Source organism: Epargyreus clarus, unplaced genomic scaffold (assembly GCF_041222505.1).
Source record: "Epargyreus clarus isolate Ecla_fem2 unplaced genomic scaffold, WU_Ecla_fem_2.2 ptg000024l, whole genome shotgun sequence".
Lineage (NCBI taxonomy): Eukaryota > Metazoa > Arthropoda > Insecta > Lepidoptera > Hesperiidae > Epargyreus > Epargyreus clarus.
The window spans coordinates 1,974,575-1,998,598 of NW_027332231.1; the positions used below are offsets into that span (position 1 = coordinate 1,974,575).

The 24,024-nt window shown below is 34.7% G+C and overlaps 1 protein-coding gene across 2 annotated transcripts; it reads right to left on the reverse strand.

The window, feature by feature from the left end:
- Positions 1-235: 235 nt before the first annotated feature.
- On the reverse strand, positions 236-22,736 carry key (NF-kappa-B essential modulator kenny). 2 transcript variants are annotated; one of them, XM_073086707.1, is made up of 15 exons: positions 22,515-22,730; positions 21,371-21,583; positions 13,082-13,324; positions 12,220-12,408; positions 11,164-11,274; positions 10,544-10,642; positions 10,178-10,303; positions 9,999-10,100; positions 9,090-9,229; positions 7,956-8,105; positions 7,171-7,261; positions 6,242-6,390; positions 5,824-5,935; positions 5,192-5,347; positions 236-2,448 (listed from the first exon to the last, which is right to left on the reverse strand). In XM_073086707.1, exons 2-15 carry the CDS (start codon positions 21,566-21,568, stop codon positions 2,359-2,361), a joined length of 1,956 nt encoding a protein of 651 aa, XP_072942808.1. In that variant the 5' UTR covers positions 21,569-21,583; positions 22,515-22,730; the 3' UTR covers positions 236-2,358. The 2 variants fall into 2 exon arrangements, with proteins under 2 accessions (XP_072942808.1, XP_072942807.1); XM_073086706.1 differs by lacking the exon at positions 236-2,448 and adding an exon at positions 4,341-4,647 and having other exon boundaries at positions 22,515-22,736.
- Between the last annotated feature and the right edge of the window lie 1,288 nt (positions 22,737-24,024).

Here is a 24,024-nt window from a genome sequence, read left to right on the forward strand (position 1 = left end):
TACAACGATAATAAAATAATAATCTAAATAAAATTAAGATCAATTCACATTTTCTAACATTTATATTACCAAAATTTCGTTCCATACAGTAATAATAAAAACAAAAATACGAAAATTAAAATGTGATAATGGTAACATAATCGGAATCCAAAACATTACTTGTGCCGCCAATGTAAGGTTTCATAGCTGATGTTATTCATTTTCGTGATCGTGATGGAACTCGAATATTTTCTCGTTTTCATAGCACATGTGTTCCTTTACATTTTGGATACCTAATTATGAAACAGACTGTAGATGAAATTCATTTTAAGTTTGGCAGAATTGGAAAATACATATTTTAAATTATAATGTTTAAGTTATAACGGGTATTATAGCATACAAGCTTTCATAATTAAAAAATATATATATTTCCAGTACATTTTTGAAATCAAATAAGCCCTCAGATAATTTTATAACAAAATTCTATCCCACTTCCTCGTATTTTCAAGAAAATTTGACTTCATAATTTTTAATTTAGATGGCAAAATATTTTTACGATAATATATTTTCGTTATTTAGTCTAGTATTTTATCATAATATATTATAAAATATAATTATCTATTCGTTATATTATACTACAGCTACAAACAGGAATGGCACTATATAAATGGTTATTTAAAATGCGTTTAAACACATTATTAAAAAAATAACAACAATATTACTTCAAAAATAATGGTAATATTAGTTTTGAATATAGTATTTAAATTTAACTTATTTAATTAGAAATCTTAAGAACTATTTGGTTAGGTTAGGTTAGGTTAGGTTATAGTAACTTCATAATGGTCAATTTTGTTAACTACTTTAAAATTTCAATCATATTTTATAAACTCCTTTGAAGCTTTATTTTACAACGAAGTTAATTAGTAATTGCATATTTAAAAATCAAATCACATTTTTTTAAATAGCAAAGAGGAATGTAATTCATCTAATGTATTTATTTCACAACGGATACAAATACAGAGTAAATGTCAAATAGAACTGACACGAAGATTCGTATTGTAATACATATTTGGAAAACCCCGTAAATAGAAACCAAAAAACGTATATTGCAATATTTTCAAATAGCTCAAAAGCAACAAGTGTAAGAAATACGGCTGTTCTATTTAACAATTGCTCTGTGGTTATAAACGATGCAATTTCCTCTACTAATCGTATACACACATACACGGACGTTTCACATTCAGACTAGGCGATAGAAACTATACATATATAATACATTATACATAGTAATTATAATTATAATATTATTTGGATTGCCCCATTGACTTACTAACAAATTGTTATATATTTGATGCCGCGTGCGCACATTCGGCAAACCTCGACAAACCGTTACAAATTCAAACATGTGGTTAGAGTGTTTAATTTGGTTTGTGTAAGTTTGCAAGAGCTTGTAGCCGATCCAATGGAGTATGATTTTTTTAATTCATTTGAGAATTTGCCGGAGGCGCTTGCAATGCGTCGACACGTACGTGAGTTTGTAGCTATTTGGTACATGCGGTTTTATACGAAACGAAATGGAGATATCTAGGAATGTATGTATTTTTAAACATTCGTACATTAATGTTAAACCGGCCATCAATTTATTAGTAAGTCAATGTCGACGTGCATTAATTAACTTTAGTATACCACGTTTTTCTGCTATTTAACGACAGCAACCCATAAGTCCCACTGGGCACATGGGGTAGAGGTATTTGGTAGACAAAGCTGGCGAAGTATGTATTGGTGTGTTATGGATTTTATCAGTATACACTGCCCATTAAGACATGGAGGTCTACTCTGTGCAACCGTTGAAAGTTTCGGTTCGTCTCAAAAACTTTACACGAAACTACATTTGATAACACATACGATTCGTACATAACATACTCGAAAATTAGGGCGAAATTTCGGGGCTGTACGGGAAATACCCGAAACTTCGAACGTAACTACACGTTCGTACGTGAATTAAACGAAACGTCGGCCCTAACTACGGGTCCGTAAATTACATTCCCGAAACTGAACAAAACTACAGGTTCGTACGTGAAATACCCGAAACTTCGGACGAAACTATGGGTTCGCATATGATATACTCGGAATTTCGGATGAAACTGCGGATTCGTACGCGAAATATCCGTAACTTCGGACAAAACTGCGGTTTCGTACATGACATACCCGAAATTTCAATCGAAGCCACATATTGCGTGCATACAGAATAGACCTTATTCCATCCCAAACAAGACAGACACCTAAATCCAATTACATATCGCTGCAGAGGACTAAGTTCGAACGCCTCACAGAACTATCTACAATACTCACTTACAATACGGAATGTTCTAGAAGCATCTAGAAGTCATCGAGGCAGAAGTCGAAGTGGTCGTCCATCACCTTGATTTGATCGCTGGAAAACCTCTGGCACTTCGGGCAAGTGTACACCTGGAAAATTATAAACTTATTGTAAACAAGAATAAATAAACTCATTTTACATTAGGCACTGTACACACGAAAAATTAATCAATTTTTACTTTAGGCACTGTACACATGAAAAATAAATGTTATAAATTACATCAATTGTTTTTGTAAGCTGAAACAACACCATGCAATCTACCTATTGGTCGCAAACCATAGATCATATTGTGAGCTAGACTTCAAGTGTATTTTTAGGGTTCCGTACCCAAAGGTTAAAAACGGAACCCTATTACTAAGCCTGCACTGTCTGTCCGTCTGTCACAGGGCTCTATCTCTTAAGCCGTAATATATAGACACTTTATTTTTTTTTAATAATCGTGCATGCAGTCTATTAAATGGTAAAGTACTGGTTTCTTAGGTAACTGTCATCGACTCAAGTAGGATTATAGTCCTATCTAAGGTCGGTCACACATATATGACCTCGCTTCCTCCGAGGACTAATTTGGAATGCCTCATGGAACTAGAACACAGCACGACTTAAAACTACCATGATTGGTAAAAGTAGGTGTGGTGGCAAGAACACTACATGGGTCGCTGTCGAGACCTTAAAAATTTAGTATCTTGGTAGATATTGAAACTTATACTGTTATATAATTAGATAACACACAACTTCACACAATAGAACACATGCGTGATTAGTACATTTAAATTAAAAGAAAACATCGTAGTCAACACAACACAAAGTAAAAATATTACCTCAAATCATAATTATTCTCGTATTGATTTGTTCTTATGATTCTTAAAAATAATTGTTTACATGGACTAGACAAACTCATTTTTATTTAATTATATTTTACAAAATATAATAACAATAAAATATACAACCGTACATATGAAATATAAAATGAAATGCATTAAACAAAAACGCAATTAAAATTAATACAATAAATTAATAAAAAAAAGAATAAATACAACGTTACAAATAAAATTAAATTTTGACATAAATAATTATGTTTTATCAAATCAATATGTGCAATGTACATATTGTACATAAATATTTTAAATGCTTCAATTAACAATATTTTTACATATAGCATATGAAGGAGTAAATAAATAAGTATAGTGAACTGAATATTTATAAAATAAATACAATTATTAACTTAATACTGGCAATATACTTTGAAACACAAAAACGTAACAACTTTATATTTAAACTTTAAAGAATGTGATGTATTTTTATTTATAAATCTCCTAAGGCATAACATTGTATAGTCCGCTCCAAGCTTTAAGTCCGCTCTGAAGTCAGAGAGCTAATGCGGTCGAACACAACTACAAGCATATACTCCGTAGCAACATAAGGGCACACTAACTGCGCTATGTACCAGCGGGCGAGAGCGGGCAACGAACGGGTGCCGGGGGGTCCCGCGCTGTCTTCGTCCCGCTAATATCTACAATTTGCTATTGCGACTCGACTCGTTTCTATATTCGAAGCGGACTCTAGTCTGATTCATAATTAAGTGACCAAAATGTAAACAAAGAAATGTCAAAATACGATTAAAGGTATTGTAAACCTTAACAAATTAAACAAGGAACAAAATCTTTAACAAACTCTACAAAAAACAACTACTCATAATTTAACAAACGCGCTATGAAAACGAGAAAACATTCGAATTCGACCACGATCACGAAAATGAATAATATCAGCTACGAAACTTAAAAATTGCAATATCATAAATGTTTTGTATCCCTATTGTGTTACCATTATTACATGTTAATTTTCTACCATAAATAAACCTTGATTTTATTATTATTACTGTATGGAACGAAATTGAGTTAATATAAATATTGGAATATGAATATAAATATTTGAATTTGATTTCATTTTAATTATTTTTTAGATTATTATTATTTTATTACCGTTGTATTACTTTAATATCGTCAAAAATAAGAAACTACCATTTGAAACGTGTTTTCTTGATAGGTCAACACCTTTGTTTACATTTTGGACACCTAATTATGAATCGGACTATAGCAGTTAGGCGCGGACTCTACTAAAGGAATTCAAATTTACAATAAACAAGAGTCAACATGTTGCTGCAACAATATGAGTGTTTTGAAAGGCTGGTCGCAAACGGGGCAGTCGTAGCGCAGTGGCGGGGGCGTGGTCTCGTGTGCACCGATAGTGGCCGCCTTAGCACCGGAATCTATTTTCTTCTTTTTTCGTACCTTATGTCATTTTATAGACGGATATATTATAACTTGTAATAAATATAATAATTATATAGAGTAGGTATAATAATATGACGTAAATTGTATGATTTTTATATTTTGATCTAATATCTAATATTCGATCAGATAATGTGTAATAGATACATTAATCAAGCACTATCCTTTTTCAATCCTTTTTTTGTGGTAATTTTAATAGATAATAATGAAGTAAATGTCTATGGGCTGTACATATCTAGAAAAAAATGCCGCCACCTATGTGTGCTGCGTGCTGCAAATTGAATGAATATCTTCCTATATAAAATACACATTACATTATATTATGAAAAAGCTAATTTGGCAGCGTCCCTGAGGCACGGCACGCTACGAATTTGATTCTTCTAGGAAATAAATTTGAATTTGAATGAAGTCCATCTGATGGTAAGTGGCTACTGTCGCCCATGGACATCTGACACCTGACACCTGAGGTCGGGCACAGATGCGCCTCTACCCCTGAGTACTAAGCTGGAACGCCTCGGAAAAGTCTGTTATCGTTAGTACTCACCATATTGCCCGTAGTAGCGGTGCTGCCGCGGGGTTTATTGGCCAGCTGCGAGGGGGACATGAACCCACTAGGGGATGGCGGCGAGGGCGGGCTGGAGGCGCGCTTGGCCGTCACCGTGCGGTGGATGCCGGGGCTCAGCTTGCGGACCTCCTCCAGCTGGGGATTAAAATAGAATATATGAAATGGAATTCACTCCGCGTTTGTGTTGTATGCGTGTATGCGTGTGTGCGTGCGTGCGTGCGTGTGTGCGTGTGTGTGTGTGTGTGTGTGCATGTGTGTGCGCGCGTTCGTATGTGCATGTGTACACGCCTGTGCGTGTGTGCGCATGTATCTGTGATTACGTACAAGTGTCTAAATATGCATGCGTATGTCTGCAATAGAATTTTATTTATATTTCGGGTAAACTGCCATTTTTTTAATACGGCCTGTCGAACAAAACCATTATATCATACAAGATATTAGGCATGATGGGTTATTTTTTAACCAACAAAAACAAATTTTGTTTTATTTTAATACAAGTTATACAAAGATTTAAAAAATCTGATTAATTTACGCGGGCAGTTATTCGCTGAAATATATCAAGTATATTAGTCTTATTTAATCTTCTGACATTATTTAATTAATTAAAGTACCTGTGTAACCAACTCCTGTATGCGTCTCTGTGCCGTTCTTAAATCAGTCGCAATATTTTCCTTTTCACTCGCCATCTTCTGTCTCGATTCGCGCTCAGCCTCGAAGTCACTTCTAAAATAACAAAAAATAATACTATTAATTTTTGTAACAGAAACCTAATCGTAATTTAACAAGCATTACTTGTACTAAAAAACACAGAAAAATTGTCTCTATCTCATTCTCGCTTTTTTTTATTTCTCGATTTATATCTCACTCTTTCTGAGACGCCGGGCAAATTCACTATTACAGCTACTGTAATTTTGTAAATGTAAATAAAGACTGAATTCTTTTCCGGATAATTTTAAGCTATCTATCTCTTTCTCACTATCTCTATCTCGCATCTCTCTCTTTCTCTTTTTAAAAATCTTTAAGTCTTACTTGTACAAGTCGATCTGTGCCTTCAACAGGTCAATGTCCTCCTTGTGTCCCTTCAAGGCGGCGATCTCCGATTGCAGCCCTTGGATCTCTTGTCCACGGGCCACGAGCGCACTCGTCAACGCTTCTACGTTCACTGCTGACGATGGTTTCTGGAAAAATATAAAGTTTTCTATGAATATCAGAGTCACTGAGAGAAAAAAGTATGGGATCAATGTATACATAACATATCCTTACTTAATATTATAAATCCGAAAGTAACTCTGTCTGTCTGGTTGTCTCTTCTTCACACCTAAACCACTGAAGCGATTTTAATGAAATTTTGTACAAAGATAGTCTGAGACCCGAGAACGGACATAGGATAGTTTTTATCCCGGAAATCCCACGGGAATTAGGGATGGCGATCTAAGATCTATTAATCGGAGAATCGATCTTTTGGACCAAAAAATCCATTATTTTAATCGATATTAGTAAGGATTGAATCGTAAACTATGAATTTGATCAAGTGATGATCTTTAGAAAAGTTGTTGTCCATGAGCCCACGAAGGTTTCAAAGTTGGTACGACCAATTTTCGCCAGATAGTGCCACTGTCGTTCCAATGAATTCCAATTCCATATTATTTTCTTTTAAACGCGGGCGAAGCCGCGGGCAAAAACTAGTATCTAATATGTTTTAAATTAGTATTAGCAAACGTCCTGCCCCCATAGACATCATCGTCATGGTAAATTCGAAACCAACTGCATGTACAACATGGGCTCTATTTGAAGCAGAAATACATATGGCGGTCTTTCTTGACAAAAAAAAAGATTAACCTTTGAACTGTTTATCCGACACAAAATTACAATTTATATTTATCAAAATGATTTTAACTTAACTTAATTAGTCGAAAACGTAATATGGAAAATATAAAAAAAAAATCTATAATACTTACGCTTTCTTGTTTTGAAACCACTCTCTTCAGTAATTCGTTGAAGTCCTTGAAAATGCCTTCAAATATGGATAGTATACCCCGTACTTGACCTCTGAAATATTAAATTTGTTCAACATAAAAACATGCGTGCAATACCAAGGTGTATGCACTTAGTGAGAAAAGTAATTATGGGTCAACCTTGGGTTTAAGGTCACAATCCACCACGCTAGCCAAGTGCAGAATGGTATTAGTATTGGTGTACAGAGGTGTATCCGTGGGCTTTGGGTCTATTCATATAGGGTATCTATAACTATAGGTACTCTTATTTGCAAAACAACGTCGAACGTATTTGTTTAATCATCAGTATTTTTATCATTTTTTAATAGATTGTATTTGTACGTTTTTTTATAAATTAGAATAGTATTGTAAATAATGATTTATGAGTTGTACATATGTTTATGAATAAATATTTTTATATAGTTAAATATGATAAAAAGTAAGGTACGTATAGCTTATACGCACTGTTAGAATGTACAGTCACTTTAAAAGTAGATGAACAGATTAAGGTTTCAAAAATACCTATACACCTAAACGTCAATAAGTAGCTGAATAATGCTAGCAAAAGTAGATGAACACTAACTCGTCAAAAGTAGCTAAACACCGATAGTCGATCTCAGCTACTTATTTACGCTTGGATGTATACTTGTATAGGTATCTTTGTAACCTTAATCTGTTAATCTACTTTTGGAGCTAACTGTACACTAGACACTTCGAGATCCTGTTAAACTGTATTTCAGCATACTAACATATTGCTAAGCGCGACAGAGTGTTGCTTCTCGAGCAGCGCCTTCACGTCGGCGAGGCCGCTCCGCACGCGCTCTGCGTTCGCGCGCTCCAGCTTGAAGTCGTGCAGGCTGGCCGCCACGCCCAGCGTCTGCACCAGGCTGTCCGATAAACTGGAACGGAAAATATTTTAATGTTAGACTAGTGGTGCCCGCGGCTTCCTACGCATTTTAAAGAAATAATATGACATACATAAAACGGAACATTTGTAACTGCATTGGAATGACAGTGGTGCCATCTGTCGAAAATCCCAACCCCCAACCCAACCGACCAACTTCCAAACCCTCGTGGGCTCTTGGGCAACAACTTTGCTAAAGATCATCACTTGATCAAATGCAAAGTTTCCGATTCTTTAACTACTTACGAATGAAAAATTAATTAAAAATACTTTTTCCCACGGACTAAATTGTGAATCTAAACCATTCTCAAGTCCCCTTGAACACACACAACAAATTTCATCAATATCGGTCCAGTCGTTTAGGAGGAGTTCAGTGACATACACACGCACATAAGAAATATATATATAAAGATTTACGTTCTTATTTATTTATTTGTACGAAGGGTTTTCTAAAATCTAACTTATAGTTCGCATAAAACTGCTAGTCCGCTCTGAATATAGAAATGAATCGCGTCGCCATAGCAAATTGTTTGACTACACCTGCTCGCAACAACTGCAGAACAGACTAGCAGTTTGGCGCGGACTATACAAAGCAGATATAGTTGTAACCTACTGCCTTATGAATTGACTTATTTTTCTACTTTTTATTTTGTCTTAAAGTTGTTTTTACCCTAGCCTAGATTTTACCAAGGTATAGTCCGTGCCACAGTGCTAGCAGTTTTACGCTGATTATAACTATAGTTAACAAACTTTGTTTAAACCACTGTTATCTAGCCTTAGAGGTGTGCTAAGATATTCAAAGAAGCGTTTCACCTCGTCTTCAAGAGAAGTTACATATCTCACACCTCAAGAAAAACTTCAGTCCTGTTTGGAGTTGATTATAGATTTGCATGGGCCGTGACCACATGCTCATGAAATGCTTATTTCATTGATTTTCTAATTTCACAAAAAAAAATGACGATAGTAATTATGCTCTTACCCGTTAGTCAGCTCATTGAGGAACTCCGATAGGTGTTTCAGCGTTCTATCGTACAGTTTGATATTAGAAGCGTATTGGGCATATTCTGAGGTAGGTGTGCTTGGCTCCGAGCTTATTGAGAAACGAACGGGTTGGAATACCTATAAGGGGAACAGAATAGTTGTACAATACCTATGATACCACTTATATTCATTGTGTGGATTTCTTATGGATAATTTTAAATTTGGCATGTTGAAGGATCTATTATATTAAATTTATAAGTTATTGAAGTTACAAAACTATAAATACCTGTACACACTTTATAAATAAAATAATTATTTCCAATTTTTTTTATATGAATTTATATTATGGTCAGCGATACTGTGACACACACAGCCAGCATAGTAAATTAGTTTCAGATTGCCACCATGTTTTCTAAAATTGATGACAAATATGGTGCGAGTGAACTGCATCCTGCATTACATACACAATGGGCATGACGACAAATTTTGAAGTCCCCTTCTATAATGTAGGCTTCTGATTTTAAAAATCGTATTATTTCGGCAATAAATTCAGTATTAACGGAAATATTGGCATTTTAAAACAAATTTTGAATTAAGCGCGAAAACGCTCACGGGTGTCATGGCGTCCGCGAGTGACGTCACGCTTCAATATCCCATAGAAAAGTTCAAGCAATACGGTGACACGCCAAAAAAATGACGTCATTTCGCCCCGATTAGCGTTTTAGACAAGATGGCCGACTGCATTATTTTATACTTTTATTTTATTGAAAATATTATGAATCCTAAAGTTTTTATTAAAACTGGGCTATTTTTGAGAATGCTTTCAACATATTGTTTTTAAGTAAATAATTCATTCTTCGATTTTTAATACTGTCATGATGCCCAATTAAATGTAGACAATTCTTACCGTTTTCTGTGCTTCTTTTAGCCTGTTGTTCAGTTCTTGAATCTGTTCTTTATACATTTTTACAGTATCCGACACTCCCGACTTGTGTTGTGTAAATTCCAACTGAAAAAAAGTAAAAGTTTATAAGTTTACATTTTTAAGTGTTTTTTCTTGTTGTTTTTCCTTTTTTTTTTTGTTACCTTAATATTTTCCAAGTCGAGTATTTTAATCTGTGCATTTTTCAAATCATTCTGAAGTGTTGTAACTTTGCCTTCTAATATTTTTATAGCTGCATCGCGTTTTTGTACTTCATCTAATGATACACTCTGTAATATTAATAGAAACATATTTATTAAACAAATTTCCTTTCTTTAAATATTTAGATATGTCAAGACTGGATTCTAAACGAAATGAAGAGTGAAAAAAGGTATAAATATTTTCAGTAAGAGAGGAGAAAAAAAACTAAATGGGGAAACAGAGTACAGAAATAGAGTAAAGAGACAATGTAATGAGATAACAGACAAAGTATTTGTGTGTGCGTGAAAACCTCTTAAAGAAACTCTTACCGCACTTGACGACATCAATTTGTTTTGCAAATCCTTCACAGTGGAGTGCAGTTTATTCATTTCTTGAGCGTACGCGTTTTCCTTGCTAGAAAGCTGAAGCTGAAAATTAATGAGAACAAAGATATTATGAGAAAATACACATTTTTCATTATATAAATATGTCAAGAGGGCTTTAAATGGATCTTTGATATGTTAACTAAATCTTATATATAAAATTCCCGTGTCACAATGTTAGCTACCGTACTCCTCCGAAACGGCTTTACCGATTTTCACCAATTTTTTTATGCATATTCAGTAGGTCTGAGAATCGGCTACTATTTATATTTCATACCTCATAAGGGTTGCTACCCTTAACATTTTTTTTATTTATATGGCAACTCAACGTTTGCCGGGTCAGCTAGTATTTTAAAATAAATTTATGACTCATCACATTTTGCCGTCGTAAACTACTGACTATAGACTACAAGTGTTTGTGTTAAGCTAAGCTATCAGCCCTTATCCCTCTATGGTACGAATTTTCAATAACAAGAAGGGTTTCCTTAGTTCACATTTACTTTATGTAATTTACTCTGGACCAAAATTTGCTTTTATAATTAAGAATTAAGACCTATTTAACTTACCTCAAGATTGTTCAGTTTCTCCTTAAGATCATCCCTTTCTTTGGTGGTCACATCAACTATGTGCTCCAATGATTCCTTTTGCCATGTCAGCTTTTCATTCTCGACTATGACCTGTAACATAACATGATACAATAAAAGATAGAGAAATGTAATTGAAGCTGGGAGCACGTCGAGTGGTGACCACAGCTAGGCAAAAGAGACAGGTTCATCCAAATATCTGATGAGCGGAAAACCGTTAAAAAGGTGAGACCTGCGTTAACATTATTAACCGCCCGACGTAAGTTTTTAAAGGTGGTAGAACCTTTTGTGGTTCGACTCCGACGGCACCACCGCCATACCTATTCCTCCTTAACGACTGCAATTTTAAGCGCTGCTGTTCTGGTTTGAAGGGTGTGGGTAAGAGAGACATACTTTTCCTAGCGTTCCAGCTTAGTCCTCGGGGGTATCGGCGTGTATGCGGCCGACCTCTGGTAGGAATCCAATCGTACCTGAAATTGATTGCAGATGTCCATAGACGGTAGTAGCCACTTACGATCAGGTGGGCTGCATACTCATCTGCTATTTTTTTCAGCTGACGTAAGTCGATGACTGAGCTAAGTCGGCTGACGAATAACCGTCAGATAGTTACCCAGTTAGGGGGTTCGGCGAGTCTCAGCGATGCGGACCACGTAGGACCCTGTAGGTAACATACCTGTCTCCGTTACTTCTCGACCAGCTCAATGTGCGCCGTCAGCTAGTCGATGGTGTCGTCATCAGGTGACGTCACGAACTCGACGCCCGAAGACGCGCCCGACTTGCCGTCCGTGAGCCCGTGCAGTTGGGGCTCAATCTCGGCGATAAGGTCCATGCCTATTGTCTTCTATATCTACTTTACCTGTCTCTGTTGCTTCTGGACCAGCTCAAGCTGCGCCGTCAGCATGTCGATGGTGTCTACGTCGGGTGACGTCATGAACTCGACGCCCGACGACGCGCCCGACTTGTCGTCCGTGAGCCCGTTCACTTGGGGCTCACTCTCGGCAATAAGGACCATGTCTATAGTCTTCTAGAGCTACATACCTGTCTCCGCTGCTTCTCGACCAGCTCGAGCTGCGCCGTCAGCTTGTCGATGGTGTCGTCGTCGGGTGACGTCACGAACTCGACGCCCGACGACGCGCCCGACTTGCCGTCCGTCAGCCCGTTCACTTGGGGCTCGCTCTCGGCGATGCGGACCACATCTAGTTTGAGTTTTCTGTTTTCTTGACGCAACTGAAACGAATATAGTACATTTTTATTAGTAGGAATACTCACTGAAGAGACTTCCAATGCTACAGCTTCGACTGAGGAAATTAGGCCAGAGAGCTTGGTGAGATTTGGGTCTCGATAGTTCACTCTGTGTTCCAGCATACAAGATAGTTTTCAAGGAAGAATATTTACTTCCTACCCCAGTGAACAAGTATGAATACATATTATACAAGTATGAATAATAATATATATAATAATCATGTAATACCTGTGTGATAGTGTAAATTGTAGATTGCTTGCAATACATTATCTTATCTAAAAATCAAGAGATAATCACGAAATCTCTATGAAATAACTGAGCCATCGCGAGACGTTTTGCAGAGGTGAACACGAGGCATTTGTTTGAAATGTATACAGATACGGACAGATACAGATTATGTGCCCTGCATCGCCATGTAACTGGCATCAGAATTCACAGTATCCTAGTAGTATAGTAGTAGTAGTAGTGTAGTAGTATTCTAGTAGTATAGTAGTGTAGTAGTTATATTCGGCGCCAAACTGCTAGTCCACTCTAAATACAGAAATGAGCAACAGCAAATTGTAGATTAGCGGGACGAAGACAGCGCAACATGGCGCGGACCTATTAGCATTTTGCAACAAGAGTTCCTCATTACCACACGCCACATAGACCACTCACCCTCTCAACCAGATCCTTGGTCTCATCAAACTTTTCCTTGTGAAGCTTGTGAGTCCTCAGCATATCCTCTTGGCAGGAGGCTATCAGCAGAAACTGTTCCTTCATGGACTCGTTGTTCTGTTTGAGGGTTTCCTTCAGGACCACATTTTCGTCGAGAAGCTCGCCGAAGCGCTTCTGCAGCTCCTCCGTGCTTCTGTCGTCCGTTATGAGAGTGCTCGCCACCATCATGCTCGCTGCTGACGGCTAGAACAATTAAATTATTCTATTTTATCATCTGCTCATTATTGTCGTACTGATGCAGAATTATACCAGAAGGATTTAAAGTAGTCCACCGCGCTTATAGATTTATCTGTTCTATCTTTAAAAATATATAATGGATTTCTAATAACAACGTAATTTAGAGGATTCATAATTTTCTACAAATTAGAGTAGTTTACAATTTATTTACATTACAAGGAACACTAGTGTAAATTGTTAAAGGATACCAAACAAAAAAGGGTCTATACGGAATTTTGGTTCTTTCTTAGCATTTTTAATTTTATCAGTCTGTATTATCGATTTAGCTCGCATTCAGCTTAATCGCATTTGGCTAAACTTGGTTGAACGATATTTTGCATAAGATCCTCAAATTGTGATTTTTACTAACCGACATAAACAACTGTTTTCCAAAAAATAAAGCATTCTGAACAAAATGACAATCCGTGTTCTAGGACAGAGCCGTACAACAAACTTCTATAAAAATAATCATAGCGTCACTTAAAAGTTCAATAGTAACGTAAATGTTGTAAGTAAGTAATAATGCAGTCATTATGCGCATCGGATACTGTTTTATAATGTTAGTTACGATAAATTATAGTGCTGTTTACAAAAATGTTCTAACTGCATATTCTCCAATTAACAGTTTAAAAACACTAATCAACATTGTCTATACCTTTCATTTACACGAATGATATTGTGAGTACTTATATATATTGTATAGTCTGATTCATAATTAGGTGTCCAAAATGTAAACAAAGAAATGTCACTGTCAAAATTAGCAAGAAACACAAACTTTAACAAACTCAACAAAAAACGAAAATTTAACAAATATACACAATTTAACAAACGCATTATGTAAACGAGAAAACATTAGAGTTTGATCTCAATCACGAAAATGAATAATATCAGTCACGAAACTTAAAAATTACAGCACAAGAAATGTCTTGGATTCCGATTGTGTTACCATTATCACATTTTAATTTTCTACCATAAACTTTGTTTTTTATTATTATTACTGTATGGAACGAAATTGAGGTGATATAAATATTAGAAAATGTGAATTAATCTTAGTTTATTTAGATTATGATTTTATTATTGTTGTATTACTTAAATATCGACAAAAATAAAAACTACCATTTCTAACGTATTTTCTTGACAGGTCAACACCTTTGTTTACATTTTGGACACCTAATTATGAATCAGAGTATAGTATAGTATGTATATACTTTCGTTTGAGATGAGCTGTACTAGATGTTTTTTTTTAAATGGCCGGTTTATAAGTCCTCTACAAAAATATTAGATTCTTACAAATGTATTACGTCAACTAAAATATTAGATTGCCTTTCTTACAATTTCTGTGACTGTGAAATAATTTTATGAACCTTTTTCTTGCCACGCGGTATGTGACCATGTACTCGTACGGTCCATATGCCTTGTGATCTTATGTAATCAATTACATATTCTACGAAAATATTTATATTAGACAATTTTCGATCGCGCGACATTTATTATATCAAAACGTGGGGAATACATAGGAACAAATCATTATAAAAAATGAATAAGCATTATCGTGAAATATATCGCTGCGTTTTGGCTTAATAAAAACATTGTTATCAAACAAGACGCAAGGAAAAAACAGATAGTTATACGAGTATATAAAATACCGAATGACTTCGTTCTATTAACTGTTTCCTTAAAAGTATAAAAGCTAAAAAAGTCATTCTAGTTTATTGAATTAGTTTTATTTATAATTGATCGATTGAAAGAATACTCTTTTGGCAGTATCACTGCTTCGGAAGGTGTTTCACTACGCAGAAAAGATGTAAGAAACTCCATACATATTTATATATGAAGATAATGTATCATTAACCACCTTTTGGAAACCAATAACATACATAACATTACAAAATAATTTACTGTTTTTTTTTTTTTATTATATAAGAGTAGCAGTCCACCTGATGTTAAGTGGCTACTACCGCTCATGGACACCTGTAATCAACCCCAGATAGGATTAGATATTCCTACCTGAGGTCGGCCACAGATGCGCCGCTACCCCTGAGGACTAAGCTGGAACGCCTCGGAAAAGTCTGTCTCCCTTACCACACCCTTCAAACCGGAACACAGCAGCGCTTAACACTGCTGTTATTAGGTAGAAATAGGTGTGGCGGTGGTGCCGCCGGAGTCGAACCACAAAGGGTTCTACCACCTTAAACTGTACTAATGTTTTCGGTTTTATCATAGATATTAATATTTTTCTAACATAGGTCTTACTGCGAGGTATTTTATTAAATACATGTTACTTAATACTTGTGTATTTAAATTAATTGCACAATTAAGTATGTTAATTAATTAAAATTACAACATTCATGTGTTACAAGGTCTCAATTAAAATAAATTGAAGACATTCATCATCACAATAATAATTTATACTTTTTGGTAGCGGTTATTGAACATACAAATAATATAAAACTTACCACTTACCTTATTAGATATCATTTAGAAAAAATCGAACAACTTCTCTACCCACTAACTTAAAATCGATCTTCTTTATGTATATATACAACTGTTATAAAGATTACAGGAAGAGCACACAAGCCAAGTGCAGTAGTTACACTGACGTGCGGTACATTCCCTCAAGAGTGCCACGTGACATCAGAACGTTTACACACCCCTTTTCATACTAGCGGTTCACAGCACGTGCAGAATGTGTATGGGGCGATCATCTGACATGAATACGTCATCACATCAAAGCTATGAACTACGTTCTATTTTTAGTCATTGACCTTATACTTTCAAATAATGTTTATAGTTTAGATCAGTTTCAATTTAGATACTATCTATTTTGAAAACTTTGACATAGGGCCTTGTTCCTGTCGCGCGGGTTTCCCCGCACGCATGTCCCACCCGCCCTAGTCCTACTTGCATCTTGTCATATTTTCATAAATGTTGTTCCTGACATGCATGCCACACCCACGCGGGTCGCGTTGAAATTGCAGCGAGTCTGAAGTCTGAAGAGAACTTTAAGATCCATAATGAGCTCTAATGTTAATGTATATTTAAAGATATAAACCACTTATCACTGTTTTCTTACACTCTAATATCTGCTAAACCGCTTGACCGATTTTACTGAAATTTTATAAGTATGATTGGTTCCAGCTTAAAATTTATTTTTTTACCGATTTCTTGTGACAGTGCCACTGATGCCACTAGTAAGTTACACAAAAATATTGATAACCTATTGGCCCAGTTTGTCCCGTGACTTATGTAGAACGTAACTGATCTACAAATTTAAGCAAAGTTGGGTGCGGTCAAGTTCTATAGGTGAACTGACGACTAATCACCAAGTTTTGTGTCCGTCGATAATAATGCTGTTAATAATCACTGTCAAACTATTCGGTGGCCTTATGAGTAATTTGAATATATCGGACACTGAATGACCACAAACCATTAGCTTCCGCTACCAATCGACAGACCGCGGTTACCACTTAATATCAGGTCAAGAATATATTCACTAGACTACATACTAATTTTTAAAATTGGTATATTAGCGTTTAATAACCAAAACAGACAAAGGGATTGTTCAAAGATTATATACAAAACATATAACTACATAGTTCTAACCCAAACAGTTATTTATGCAGTACTTAAAGCAGTAACATACATAGCGTAGGCAGGTAAAGTCCCTATATAATGCGTCCTCGGATATCCGTTATGATTTATGCTACTTTTGTCCCGCGGCATTGCTTCGTAGGATTTATTGATCGAAATGAAATAGGATAGTGATGAAATGTATAAAGAATCAATAGTCAGTTAATAGTGTTTTTTGAATGAGAAATGAAATCCAATTCAGCATTTTTGAAAACCATTTAAATGTGATTGACCCCACATTACATTTCGCTGTTAGAAGAAAAGAAGTCTATGTAGACACTCTATTCAAAAGACATGCTATTGTTTTAAGTATAAAACAAATAGACAAAGCAAACCGAGTACCGTTAGTTATTTGCTTTCGCATAAATTACACGTTATTAAAATTTAATTAAATATGTCACCCTAACAACCTATTATAAACGTACATTTATTTTTTATTATAAGGAAAATAAACTGAAAATCAATCAAGTGCGACTTGAACTTGTGTACCGAGAGCTCCGTAACTCCATAAAAATAAACTTAATGGGGGTCCCCATTAAGTTTATTTTTATTTTCTTTTTTATATTTATTATTTGAAAACATAACAGCTATAAAAGTACATGTATTAATAGTGAAAATTTAAAATGTCGACCTATTACGGTTCAATAGACAATCAGAAAAACGTTGAATACACGATTTTTGTATAAGAACCCCTTTATTTTTAAGATTTTTATTTTATTTTTAAGATCAGTTTTTATAACGGGCGTCGTGATAAGGGCTATATAAAATTCTCAAATGTTTTACAGTGAAATAAAGTTTTAAATAGTTTAAAAAGAAGAAAAGAGCTTTTTTTAAAATATAACCTTAGCCCTTTGACAGATGAACTGACAGAGAAGGCTTAGTAATAAGATATCATATCCTTTGGATATCCTAAAAACTACACTTGCAAAAAATATTATACCTCGTAATTACGCGTTGCAACCTTGTGAAGGCTGCTTCGTGCAAAATTAACTTTCTAATAGCATGCCATTTTGTCATACAAACTAAGGTATTACGCTTAACTAAGTATATTAAGTAAAAAGTAGGTGTCTACTAGTATGGAAGGCATATTATATCACCACGCGTGATAATTTAGTTACATATTTTCAAAAAACCAAATTTTTATTTACAGTTGATGTTCATAGTGTTTTTTTTTTTATATTAATCAGTTTTAAATAAATGCGATTTGGCTCTGTTTAGAAAGTGAATCATTAAATGTCTGATTAAGTAAAAGTGAATCAAAAAATACCTGGAAAAGGCCAGAGCGTTTATGGACAGATACCGCAGTGAATCGTAATACCCAAAATATAGAATTTGATCAAAACATTTTTAAAAATAAACCAACAACTTTTCCTCATTTTATTATCATTATCAATTACAAACAAGACTATTGATGGCCATGCGGGGACTCCCATACGACCCACTTTCTATATTAACAATTCTTTATTGACTCACACATGGACGAATTGTGTCAACACATTGTTTTTGTATTATAGTAGTAGGAAATGAGCATGAGCACTCCATGTGATAATAAGTGGTCACTGCCGCCCATGTACACCTGTAGGCAACCCCAGTTAAGATAACGAGTTTACGACCACGTTGGTATGCCTGAGGACTTTTTTTACGAGGGGAAACCTTCAAAAGGTACCCGGTGCTGTGGGAGCGTCGCAGGGTTATGTGGGATTCTTACTGCACTAAAACAGCCCCGGTGGCTGTCCTTGGCACTGCGTAATGGGCTCCGGGATCTCCAAAGGAACGCAACCGGAGTCCTCTTAGCGCGTTGCCCCGTCGGGCTCCGCCCAGGTGAGCTTGACGCTCGCCACACCGTCTGGTGGGCACGACGGTATGCGACCGCACATACCGCCGTCCTTCCCGGGGCCGCTGGCCGACCGATTTGAGCTCCCAGTCTTGCCGCCCGCAACCCCGGAATCCCCTTTTAGTCACCTCTTACGACAGGCAGGGGATACCGTAGCCCTATTTTGGTCCTGAAACTACAGGGACAATGCCCAAGGGATTAAGTTGGAACATCTACTTGATAAAACCGAACTCAGTACCATTCAAATATTGTGTACCTTCACAAATAGGTATAATGAAAGTGGCCAAACATTCTGACAACGAGATATTTAGACCATATTTATTTTTCATACATCAAGACCATCTCACAAACGGAAATATTTTGTAATTTTTAGTTACCCCATTTTTTTTTCAGATGGATAACAGAATCTCTGTTATCATCTTTACATTACATTTAAGATGTACTAACCTTAATTTAAAAACTTAAACAACATAACAAGAGCGATTACAATTATAATAATTAGGAAAAATACATTTTTTCGTTGACTTTTTACCAAGTTTACCTTCAGTTGTATGGAAGTGAATGGTAATTACATCACTACTCCGTAATAAAAGCAACTCGTTTTTGCACCTTTTAAATAATTATTGAATCATCTTTAAGCGTAAGAAAACATTATTTAAATGAATATTAAATGACTTATTGTTGAATAATTTAATTCTAAATCATTTTGACACCAATTGTTCCATCTCTTATTTATTTATTAATTTATTTATTCTTTATTGACCATGTCAAAAACAATGTGGTGCAGAAGGCGGACTTAATGCTAAATAGCATTTTCTCCCAGTCAACCTTAGGGATGTACAGAAAAATTAGCCTCTTTTTATTTGTTTTTCATAGCGAACGAGTATACAGTCTTGTCTAACGATAAGTGGCTTCTGCCGACTATGGACATCTACAGATGTATTACAATTAACCTCAGATAAGATTACAATTTCACGAAGTTTGTCACAGGAGTTTTGATAGCCCTCTGAACTAAATTGGAATGCCTAGAAAAGTATGCCTTCCTTTACTTCTTCCCTTACCGTTCAAAGTCGAACATAGTAGCGTTTAAGACTGTTGGTATTGGGCAGAAATATGCGGTGGGGCCTCTGAAGTCGACCCACAGAGTGTTTTACCACCTTTAAACTTCATCGGAATAACCCATTAAAGTAAAGCGTCATTCCTATGGTCAGTTTTGGCCGAACCACTACCGTAAATTGTTTTACATTACGTGTTAAATATGCCAAAATTATTCATAAGAACCCGTTTAAAACTTCCCCTACGTATTTTGTGTATACGATAACAGATCATATTCCTTGTACAACAATTGAGTTTTATCAACAATAGGATAAGAGCGATTTTACGTCATTCATATCAGAGAATAAGCCTACGTCATCAAGTTCGTACGACGACGCCATATCTATACAAACAAAATTAACTTTAAGTGTTTGTTTATGATTTTTATTATAATTCTGAAATAGCAGACGAGCATGCAGCCGACCTGGTAAGTGCCTCCTGCCGCACATGGACATCAGCCCCAGATAGGTTTAGATACTCCTATCCGGATACTACCTGACGTCGGCCACAGATGCGCCACTATCTCTGAGGACTAAGCTGGAATGCCTCTAAACAATATGTATCCCTTACCACACCCTACAAACCCCTATATCCCTTAACACCTTCAAAATACTATACAGTGCTCCTGATGGTAAGTTGCCACTCTAGCCCGACAAAACTAACCCTGAGTTCGGACAGAAATAAAATGGTAACCGATGTACTTTTCACAAAAAAAACTATAGGAAATAGAAAACAATGTTAATTTAAATTATTGATGTTCTTTTTTCCTGACATATTTCAGATTTTTTTATTTATTCCGAATCCCCCTTAGCATAGCACTCATTGTTCATGGCTAAAAGTACTTAACATCTAATCTATTATGCAATTTGCAAAGATGATGAAATATGAATATTCATCGCCTATTAATCATATGATAATATCAAGTGTGGAATATAGTAAATGTGTCATCACAGTACCAAATTAGATGTCACTTATGACTAATGTTAGGGAGTTCAAATCTCTGGTGATAATTACAAATGGTCATAGTAGGCAAGTGCAAATTTGTGGACTTTGAAATCTTAGAGATTTTTTCTTTAGACGTCACTAAAATTTGAAGGTTTCTTTAAAGTAAAGATAAACATTTTTGAGACTCTCGCCTCGGATCCCAGCCACAGCATCCAAATTTCAAATATCTACTCTAACAATGTATTATAATCATATAAATATAATTCAATATATTGATGCTTGAAAGGCAATTTTGATTAAGACTAAGTTGAAATATTTACAAAAAAAAAACTCACTTATTAGTTACATTAAAAATATTTCTATATCTGTTAAAATCATTTCAACATTATTGTTTATTTATTTCAATTTTAAATCATGCTGCTTCGCTTTGAGTTTCCTTTCATGTGTCAATAGATTTCTTAGATGAGTTTATTTAATTTACTTTTACAACAAATAAAATAAATACTTACACTATCTACAAGTTGAAACTGAGCCTTAAACGCCATGTTGGCTTCAACCGACATATCTTTCATGGCATCTTCAATCTGAGACTTGTTGAGCATCTCGTTCTCAATGCTGCTCTTCTCTACATCCATGCTGGCTCCGGGGGAGGTACCCAGGACTATGATGAAGGAGTCGTCATCTGTGTTATCCTGTTTTGTTGTCATTCTTATGCATTAAACCTGTGTTAAAAAAAAAATATGTTACATTTTTGTATGAAGTTATTATCCGACCGTATGAGATCATTATCCTACAAAATATGGGTACTCGGCCCATTGATCATGGCAATAAATCTAGTGGATTATAGTAAGGTAAATAAAAATGTGGTGACTTTTTTCATGTGGTACTGTGAACAATTGAAACTTTACATAAGTGCTACCAAAATTGCTAAGTCCACAGTCTAATTAGTAAATAGTCGATCTTAAGTACAATAAAGTTGGTTACCCCTGCTATACCATAATTTGTTAAAAACATCTTTGTGATTACTAGTTGACTACAGCGACATCAGAACATACTTCTTCTGACTTAAAAAAACAAGTGTAAAGATGTAGTGCAAAAATGGAGATGGTATATTTAAAAAAAAATACAAAGTGATTTAACACTAACGTCTAATCTTAGAATTACTACGGTATGCATAGTAAGTTATATTTACAAAACAATAGTTTATTACAAATTATTTTTGGTTATTTTCTTGTTAAATATTGTAGACGTAATTACATATTTCTCCTTATAAGAAATATTAATATTCAAAATGTCCATTAACTAGTATAAAAATCAACTTTAAAAGATCAAATTCTTACATTTGCTTACCAATTTCACCTGATAATATAATCTGAATCGTTACTTCAACATAATAAGTACTATAAGTAATATCAGGAACAAATAAATTGGACAAAACGAACGAAAACATTCACCAAAAAGAAACAAAAATTGCACAGCTAAGTAATCCAAGTATGATGTAATTTCGTTGACATGGTTTTAACAGGTTTTGCTCAAATTACAAAGATACCATAATAATGCTGAAACATGCATACCGATAGCAGTCAAAATACCACCGATACTAAAAATAAAATAATTTATCACACTTGTAAGTCTATTTTTAATCTAACTTACCGGGTTATGCGGTTATAGAACCTCACAATACTCTAACAACACCTTTTACGTTAAAATACAACAATAAACACGGTGAAAGAGATGTTTAAATTACGGAATAAACAATATAAATAAATGAAATTTCTTTCCGTCTTTTCAATCTTTCAATCGCAATTTATTATAATAGATAATAGGGATGTGTAGTGTGCATCGAACTTTAAAGATGATAGGATATCGATATTATATGTTAGGTAATTCGAATAACTGATTACATTTTAATTTTATTTACGTAAGTCGTTTACTTTGATTTTTGTTGTTGGTATGTAGTTCTTTTAATTGGGTGTAGCTGGCTTATTGTTAATAAATCAACAGTGCAAGTGGTCTAACTGAAAATATGATGGCTTAACTCAAATTACTAGTAGATGAATTTATCGTATAGTTAATACATTAATATTCGTATAGTAATGCGCTAATATTAATATAGCGAGTGATTTATAGTTAAAACTAGTACAAACTATCATTTTGGTTAGTTAAGTTTTAAGTCACTTTATAGGACATAGAATTTTAATAGATATACAGTCAGGAGGTCCTTAAAGAAAGAACATTTGCCTTCTCGAAGAATTTTATTAAAAACCATAATTAAACAGAAATGCATGTATTTTCAATTCTAATATCGATGTCATCAATATTACACATAAAATGCGCGTGTTTGTTTCCTAACGTGCATCCCTATATCAACTTTTTATAACTCTGCGGCAAATGAAACAGATAAAAAAATTTAAAACGTCTAATGTCACATGATTTATTCATTTCATTTTTATTGAATCTTGAGCATTTCGGTTTCTGTTATTTAAGTAGAAAATTTTCAAAACCCCACTTTGTTTTAAACAAAGTGCAAATATAAAATGCATATGTACTAAATAAAGAATTGGGTACTTGACAGTTATAACAATAAAATATGAAATATGTTGGATATGATAGCTTATAAGTAAACATAAATTATGCAGTATTTCGTTTATTTTTTAATACGTTCTAAGAATTTTAATTTTTAAAAAGAAATTTTCGATTTTTTATCTGTGGATTTTAAATCCCAAAACGGCGACAGTGCTGCCTCAAATGTCATGTGACGTCACTACATCGAAACCAAACAAGGCAAATAATAATTAAATCGTTTGCTGTTAGAGTTGGTTGAATTTATGTTGTGAACCGAAATGAAGCCATACTATATTAAAGCTGATAGCGTGAACCTGCTTAAAGAAGATCCATATATGCAGTGCAATAAATCAAAATGGATACAAAAACTTCCGTGAGATAACCTATGGAAATATCAAATAAACAACGTAAGTAAAACATTCTTTATATTTACATTTAATCATATCGGACAATTAAAACATTTCTTAACTGACTTCAGACAGAAGGTTGTCTTCAAGTGATTATTAGGATTTTTTTAAATATACTTATATTCTTATGTGAACTGTTTTAAGGTTATTAATTGGTTATATTTATATTTACAGATCTTCCCGACAATCGT

Excerpts from the sequence above, each read along its gene's own strand:
- key (XM_073086706.1), bottom strand. The coding sequence starts at position 21,568 with ATGACAACAAAACAGGATAACACAGATGACGACTCCTTCATCATAGTC. Across the intron at positions 9,230-9,998 it reads TAAAAGAAGCACAGAAAACG|GTATTCCAACCCGTTCGTTT; the intron begins GTAAGAATTGTC and ends TTCCCCTTATAG. Across the intron at positions 5,936-6,241 it reads GCACAGATCGACTTGTACAA|AAGTGACTTCGAGGCTGAGC; the intron begins GTAAGACTTAAA and ends TTGTTATTTTAG.